Source organism: Varanus komodoensis, unplaced genomic scaffold (genome assembly GCF_004798865.1).
Source record: "Varanus komodoensis strain SLA01 unplaced genomic scaffold, ASM479886v1 scaffold140, whole genome shotgun sequence".
NCBI classification, from domain to species: Eukaryota; Metazoa; Chordata; class Lepidosauria; order Squamata; family Varanidae; genus Varanus; species Varanus komodoensis.
This window is the reverse complement of record NW_025335410.1, coordinates 156,869-165,134: the sequence shown is the minus strand read 5'-3', so window position 1 is coordinate 165,134 and position 8,266 is coordinate 156,869. Positions and strand designations below refer to the sequence as shown.

The window sequence follows — 8,266 nt, the reverse complement described above, 5'->3', positions numbered from 1 at the left end:
TTCCCAAACAAGGTTACTCCCTTGTTTTCAATAGTACTCCACAATTTCTCATCCCATCATTTTTGATGCCCGAGGACCTACAAGACCCACTGTTTTTTCATTGGGACTGCTGCGGGTCTTAAAAATGACCCTTCAAAGGGGCAATGCTCATTCTGAAAATGGGACAGCTTGGTGGAGACTTTCCAAGGAAGTTCCACTAAGCCACCCTCATCCAAGAGTGGGCAAAACTTCTCATTTCTGGGGCTAATTTTAGAAATATAGAGGAGGGGGAATGACCCAGTTGGCATCCCTGTCCATTTGAGATAAATGGTCAAAGGTCCTGTCCTCCTGAGACCTTTTACCATTTATCTCCAGCCCCAGTCACACTCATTGCTTTGTTCCATCACTCTTAAGGAGAATTATCCACTCCTCTTTCAAGTGGTGAAGAACAGTTACAATCCTTGCAAAAGTGTAACATCTTAAAGCTGGTGTTAGCTTGCACAATGACCAAATGATTGCAAGGCCTTCAGCATTTCCTCTGAATGAGAATGTCAATCTGTTGGCAGTGTGGTGACAAAATTCTACCAGCATGTTCTAGCCTTGGCATTTGCCATACAGGAAATTAATGAGAACCCCAAGATGTTACCCAATATCACACTTGGATTCCACATCCGTGACAGCTACTATGATGCAAAGAGGACGTACCGTACAACTCTAGACCTGCTCTTTAAATCACAACGGTTTGTCCCCAGCTATGAATGTGGTACCCAGAAAAACCTAATGGCTGTTATTGGGGGACTTGGCTCTGATATCACCTTCCATATTGCTGATCTCTTAAGTCTCTACAAGGTTCCACAGGTAAGATAAAGGCAAGGGAGCAAGGGGATTTTTCTTTGCTTTTTAGAAATTAAAACTTCATCTTACACTTACTTACTTACTTATTTATTTATTTATTTATTGCCTTTATGGACCATCCCATTACTAGTGTCTCAGGATAGTTTACAACAAGTATAGATAAAAAAATGGCACAGCATACATTGGCACAAAAATTTCACTTATCTGGAAAGTAATAGTATTTAAAAACAAGGGTTATAAGCTCCTTCCTTCCTTTTTCCTTCCTTCCTTCCTTCATTCATTCATTCCATCCATCCTCTTTCTCTCTCCCCACTTCCATCACACAAACTTTCTGATTTCTTTTTGCGCCAATATTTTTTGTTTAACATTCACATGGAAAATTCCTATGGAAGTCTGGATGTTTTCCTCTAAATATATACTTGCTTGTGAACAGATTCCCCTTAAAAGGTAAAGGTAAAGGTTTCCTTTTGACATTACGTCCAGTCATGCCTGACTCTAGGAGGCAGTGCTCATCTCCGTTTCCTAGCTGAGGGAGCCAGCGTTTGTCCGCAGACAGTCTCCGTGGTCATGGGGCCGGCATGACTAAACACCGAAGTGCACGGAACACTGTTATCTGCCCACCAAAGTGGTACATTTTATCTACTTGCATTTGCATGCTTTCGAACTGCAAGGTTGGCAGGAGCTGGGACAGAGCAATGGGAACTCACCCCATTGTGCTGATCTGAACTGGCGACCTTTTGATCTACCAGCCCAGCAGCACAGTGGTTTAAACCACTGCACCACATGCGGTCTCCAGATTCCCCTTACATTATGCCTTTTTGTATGTTTCATGAATATAGGCATCCTTATACTTCCTTTTTGATTAATACAGGCAGTTCTGTGTGTATCCCACTAATATGCTGTGCAGCCTTATAGCCACTGGACACTGGATATGTTGGAAATCCAGCTGTGAGGTCAGAGAAGTGGTCCAGTCTCATAGCTGGGTACCAGAGCTCAGAGCATCCTCTCTTCTGTTGCTGTCCACACAGGAAAAACCATGCTGCCTGGCTCTCCATGTGTCCACAAGCAACCTCAGTGATGGGGGTGTGAGGCCCTCTTGGGCAGTGGATGGGGAGGAGACAGGCATCACCTCCCAGCCTCCTTTCCTCAGGATGACTGGAATGCAAAGGTGACCTCCACCTCCATACTCCCTTCCTGTATGGGATGCCCATCATTCTCTGGTTTTGAAGTCCTGTGAGCATCTTGATTGGATTGTACCTATACACAGTTTGATGTAAGCCTCCCCTTACTAGGTGTATATTTGTAGGCATTTTTGCTTCAGAGAATTGCATTACAAAATTGGGAGAATTGCAAGGACCAAAGAACAGCTGTGTTCTGTTTAAATATTCATTCAGAGAGTCTAAATTTGTGGAAGAGGCTCCCCAGAGCAGTTTGCCTGAAGCCAGCTCTGCTTTGGTACCAGGCAAAAACCAGGCTTGTTGTAAGTCGTCCTGAGGCTTTTTGTGAACTAGGTTGGCATATAAATATTTTAAATAAATAAATAAATAAATAAAACGTATCTCCACCTATTTTAATAGTTATAATAATTGATTTTAATAGTGGGTTTTTAGATGCTTAAATTTTTATTGTATCTTAATATTTGCTTGTCCTCATGTAGTCATGCTTTTTGAAATTGATCTTGCCCATGTTAGCATTATTACATATTGGTTATTTTTAATGATAAGTTTAATGGTTTGGTTGAAATTTCATTGCTGTGTGCTGTCTAGAGAGCTCACTTGATCTATTTGGTGGTTTATAAATATAAAAATAAATAATTTTGGTTAAATCATATTGATATGCAAACTTAAGGTGAATCTTCCCAATCTCAAATAAAACCCCAGTAGAGATCAAGCCCAGAAAGGGGACAAGAAGGAAAAGGCAAAGTTAACTAATTTTAGCAGGTTTCTTTGTCGTTTTCTATGTACCAAGAAATTATATGATCTTTTCACACAGAGAGATCATTCAAGTGGAAGAGATATTGAATTTCTCATTCCCTAAGCGTGCACATGAAAATGCATTATTAATTGGGATTTATAGTGGAAAATTGCACCCCTATGCTTTTTCAGTCAGGTGGTCAGACTCTAAAATAGCTACATTTTCTTTCAGCTCACATATGGCTCCTTTGCTCCAGAAGAAAGTTATGCAACCCAGTCCCCTTCCCTGTACCGCATGGTTCCAAATGAAGCCCATCAGTACATGGGAATCATTCGGTTACTCCAGCATTTCAGATGGACATGGGTTGGGTTCTTCATTGTCAATGATGAGAGTGGAGAACATTTCTTGCAGGTCCTAGAACCTCTGCTTTCCAAAAACAGAATCTGTTCGGCTTTCACAGCAAGGATCCCACAACAAGCTCAGTTGAATGGTATGCACGAAATCAATGAAATGGTCCAAAGTATTCATCTACCTTTGACAGTTGCCCGGGTTAACGCATTTGTCGTTTATGGAGAAACATTGTCCATTATATGGATGAGCTATTTTCTGCTTCTGGGAGCTCCTGAACATAGCAAAACCAAATCACTTGAAAGGGTCTGGATTATGACTGCCCAGATTGATTTTGCACTAACGAGCCTTCAGCGGGGCTCAGATCTTCAAATGTTCCAAGGGGCCATCTCCTTCACGATTCACTCACGTGAACTTCCAGGATTCAAGACATTTCTTCAGAGAGTAGAACCTTGCCTCTCAGAAAGAAATGGCTTTCTCAAGGATTTCTGGGAGCAAGCATTTAACTGTAGATTCCAGTGCTGGAAAGTATCAGAGGAGAATAATGATGCATGTGCTGGGAAGGAAAAGTTGGAGGGCCTTCCTGGACCTCTCTTTGAAATGCGCATGACTGGCCACAGCTACAGTATTTATAATGCAGTCTATGCTGTGGCACATGCACTCCATGCCATGGAGTCATCCAGATCCAGGCACAGAACAAAGCCGAGGCATCAGCAAGTTGGATTTCAGTATCTCAAGTCATGGCAGGTAAGATCTCCAGGATGTGACAAGATGTTTTGTTCTGTTTGCCCTGAGGAGGTTAGTGCAAGAGAAGATGGCTTCTAATTCTTACTTTCCCAAGTCATAATGGAATGAAGCAACAGCTGTTATTCCTCAACACAGGTCTTGGATAGTTTGCCATGGTTAATCATCCTAAAGTCCCTATTATTTGTTGCCTCCAAGTGAGTAAACCCCAGTAGTATCATACTAATGGAAAACCTTCTAAGGCCTTCTGCATAAAGCATATGAGAATCATGCATGCGTGCACACACAACAACCCATTTCACAAATTGCTCTTGTCATTAAAAAGAAAAGAAACAATAACTAAGCAACTGCCATTCATGCATTGGAACAACTTACTGCAGAGTGAGTCAACATTGGTGGGGGAAACAGAACAAAATCTACCTCCATCGAACCAGTAAAATCCATCAAGATTGCACTTCCAAAATAGAATTCTCCTACATCCTTTGTACAGCAGTCTTCAGAGGGACATCACATGTAGTGAATCCCTGAACAACAGCAAAGTGACAGCAAATGTTTGTGAGGTCACATTTCTTTCCATGCTTGGAGCCCAACGATAAGTTGTAACACTTTTTAGTATTCTGCCTCTGCAAAGAACTGCTTTTTCAAGCTAAGCCTTGTTACATGATTGTGTCAGCAAGATGCTTGCAAATCTCCAATCTCCTCCCTTTCTTGTTCTTTTTCTTTTCTTAAACTAGCTCCATCCATTTCTTCAAGGTGTTTCATTCAACAACTCAGCTGGAGAAGAGGTGTCCTTTGATGACAAAAAAGAAATGGGAGGTGGATTTGACATAATCAACATGTTAAACTTCCCAAACAATTCCTTCCTTCGAGTAGAGATTGGGAAAATGGAGCCCAGTGCCCCTGAAGGAAAAAGACTCTTCATTAATGAGGATATAATTATGTGGCCCAGACAGTATAATCAGGTATGAATTATTGGGTATATGAATGCAAGTGGGACCTTTCTCTAGACGGGTGCTTGTTGACCTGAAAATGTCATCTCCTTATAACATGATCCCATTTTGGGTGATCAATGTAATAATGCCAATGCCTTGTAACATATACAAAAACTAAGGGATGATTTAGTAAAGCTCTAGTAGCTCTGTTCACAATACTCGAAAATGTATACATTCTGTAAGGAGAGCACATGAATTTCATTGAGTACACCTTTATAGGGTCACTGGAGCCACATAAAAAGTATTTATGCACCACCAGCCCTGTACCTTTGAGATAAACCTGTCAGAGTCCTTTCTCTGCTCCTTGGACTTTTGTCATCTGTGCAATAGATTATAAAATATGACTTCTCTCAAGGGATGTGTGAGGAATCCATTTTGGAGGTGGGAAGCCCATGGATTCCCTTGGCTTGGCTTCTCAGTCTCTGGTCCACTTTGTCACAGCCATGAGTCCAAGCTCCTGGCAATTGTGCTAAGCATTTGCTTAGTGTTCACCAGTAACTGAGCTTTGCAGGATCATTAAACGAGAAGTATCCCTCTTCCATGTCTCATGCAGCAGGTTGTGCGGAAGAAGGCACTAATTGCAGAATCTTTGCTCTGTGAGTGTTTGTGGTCCTCATTAAGGCTCACTTTCTGGACTGAGCATGACATGAGGTCCAGAAACACTAGATGGACAAATTCTGTGGAGCTTTGGTCCATCTGTGCATCTGTCATACATCTGCCATGCTTGCAACAAGGCCATCCACCCATTTCAGCACTACGTGTTTGCTGCTGTTATCCCATCTATTCCCCAAGATGGGGACTCAAGGACATCTTATCCTACCCTGAAGTATCCCTTGTGTGATAGGTTCAGCCTGTTTCTGTGTGTAGTGACTCCTGCCGACCTGGTTATCAGAAGAAAAAGAAAGAAGAGGAGAAATTTTGTTGTTATGATTGTGCTTCATGTCCAGAAGGGAAAATTTCAAACTTGAAGGGTGAGTGGGATCAAATGCACAGGTATAACATGGTGGATTCCCAGAATGACAATAGTAGGTATAAACAGTACCTTGCAGATGAAGTCAGCCAAAAGCTGAATATGAGTTTGTAGTGTGATGTGGCTACCAAAAAAGGTGCATGCAATTTTTGGTTACAGCAACATAATTTCAAAATTATGGGTAGTATTGCTGTCACACATTACAAAGAATGTAGATAGTCTGGACCAAGAAGGGCAGCAAAGGTTTAATTTGGGCTCAGAACTAATTCCTGTGAGGAAAGAGGGAAAGAACTAGGTATGTTTCACTTTGAGAAACAAGGGAGCTATGAGAGCAATTTTCAAATACCTAAAGCACTGTTAGACAGGAGGAGGTCACCGTCTGATCAGTGTCTTGCAGGACTGTACAAAATGAAATAATGGGTTTAAGTACTAAGAAGGTGGAATTTCAGTTGAACATCAAGAAAACCTTCCTAATGCTCACAGGATCTATGAAACTGTGCAGTGAGGTGGTGAGTATTCCATCACTGCAGATATTCAGGAACAACTGGGACCCCCCATCTGTCACAGATGGTATGAGATGAATTCCTGCAGTGGGCAATAGGTTGGACTCCCAAACTTAAATACTTCCTTCTATGCTATGATTCTGTGATGTAAAACATATTGTCTTACATAAAGCAAATCCAGACACAAACTAAAGCTTCTGCTGATTGGACGCAGCAGAATTATATGAGTTATTGACAGAAGTGTACGTAGGCCAGGTTTGGATTCAGACCATCACAAATTGGGAAATGGGATTTAAGATTTGCCCTCCCGTTTTCATCCTCACCTTCTACAGACACTAATGGAGGGAAGTTGAAAGAGAAGAAAGAATTGAAGCAGATTCCCTTCCTAAAGGAAATGGACTGAAATTTTAAAATAAAGAAAAGAGAAAGAAAACAAAAGAAAGATCTGTGCTTTTTAAAAGACTTTCAGACACTGAGAAGTCTGATTAGAAATACAGAAAACTGCACATTATATTTCATAAAAGTAAAAAGAAGAATAATACCAGCCATTAGAAATCAGTATGAATGTTGGCTTCTAGACTGATTCTACATGAAAGGTTATCATGAGTGTTGAGTCCATCAGAAAAGCATTGATGCTGAAAAGGTATTCTCCCCTCTGTTTTCAGATATGATTGACTGCTTCAACTGCCCAGAAGATCAATATCCGAGCAAGAACCATGATCATTGCATTCCCAAGAGTTTAACCTTCCTATCGTATGAAGAACCTTTAGGAATCAGTTTAGCATCAGTAGTTGTATTTTTCTTTCTAAGCACAGCATTGGTGTTAGGAATGTTTGTTAAACATAAAAACACCCCCATTGTCAAAGCCAACAACCGGGACCTCACCTACACTCTCCTTGTCTCCCTCTTGCTCTGCTTCCTCTGTGCTTTGCTCTTCCTTGGAAGACCTAGGAAGGCAACCTGCCTTCTCCGCCAACCTGCCTTTGGCATCATCTTTTCAGTAGCTGTGTCCTGTGTGTTGGCCAAAACCATCACTGTGGTGGTTGCTTTCATGGCCACCAAGCCAGGGTCCAGCATGAGGAAGTGGGTGGGGAAAAGGCTGGCCAACTCCATCATTCTTTCCTGCTCCCACATTCAAGCAGGAATGTGTGCCATCTGGCTAGGCCTCTCTCCCCCATTCCCAGATTTGGACATGGAGTCCCAGACTACAGAGATCATAGCAGAATGTAATGAAGGCTCTGTCATCATGTTTTACTGTGTCCTGGGCTACATGGGACTTCTGTCCATTGTCAGCTTTGTGGTGGCTTTCCTTGCCAGGAAGTTGCCAGATAGCTTTAATGAAGCCAAGTTCATCACCTTCAGCATGTTGGTGTTTTGCAGTGTGTGGTTGTCTTTTGTTCCCACCTATCTGAGCACCAGGGGAAAATACATGGTGGCCGTGGAGATCTTCTCTATCTTAGCTTCCAGTGCAGGATTACTGGGCTGTATTTTTTTCCCCAAATGTTTCGTTATTCTCCTGAAACCTGAGTTGAACAATAGGGAGCAACTAATGAGGAGAAAAAATTAAAGACTCTACGGCATTCATATAAACATTAAACTGCAAGTAAGTTACTTTGGTCTCAAAGGTATTTATTTTAAGTTGACAAGTACATAATACACTAGCATTGTGACAAATAGCTCCTTGACCTACTTGGACACAACACTCAATCTCTGTGGTCTTCCTCTAAGTACTAATTCTGAGGGAAGTGTGGGAAGGTGGACATAAAGGGGAGGAGTTTCTTGGTAGTGGCCCCCCTCATCTCTGGAATGACCTCCTCACTGAAACCCAGATGATGTCAAATCTGCCATCTTTTCAAAGCCAGGTTAAGATGGCCATCTTTTCTGATGCTTTTGGCCACCTGGGGATTTGAGGGAGCTCACCAGGTTTTTTTTTTTTTTTTTTTAACCATGTCACTATTTTG

The 8,266-nt window shown here is 41.7% G+C and overlaps 1 protein-coding gene across 1 annotated transcript; it reads left to right on the top strand.

Moving 5' to 3' along the window:
* Positions 1-3,042: 3,042 nt before the first annotated feature.
* LOC123020111 (vomeronasal type-2 receptor 26-like) lies at positions 3,043-7,872 on the top strand. The gene is made up of 4 exons (XM_044423539.1): positions 3,043-3,843; positions 4,575-4,802; positions 5,677-5,803; positions 6,971-7,872. The coding sequence occupies exons 1-4, from the start codon at positions 3,043-3,045 to the stop codon at positions 7,870-7,872; spliced, it is 2,058 nt and encodes a 685-aa protein (XP_044279474.1).
* Positions 7,873-8,266: the final 394 nt, after the last annotated feature.

Excerpts from the sequence above, each read along its gene's own strand:
- LOC123020111 (XM_044423539.1), top strand. The coding sequence starts at position 3,043 with ATGGTTCCAAATGAAGCCCATCAGTACATGGGAATCATTCGGTTACTC. Across the intron at positions 4,803-5,676 it reads GGCCCAGACAGTATAATCAG|GTTCAGCCTGTTTCTGTGTG; the intron begins GTATGAATTATT and ends CTTGTGTGATAG. Across the intron at positions 5,804-6,970 it reads GAAAATTTCAAACTTGAAGG|ATATGATTGACTGCTTCAAC; the intron begins GTGAGTGGGATC and ends CTCTGTTTTCAG.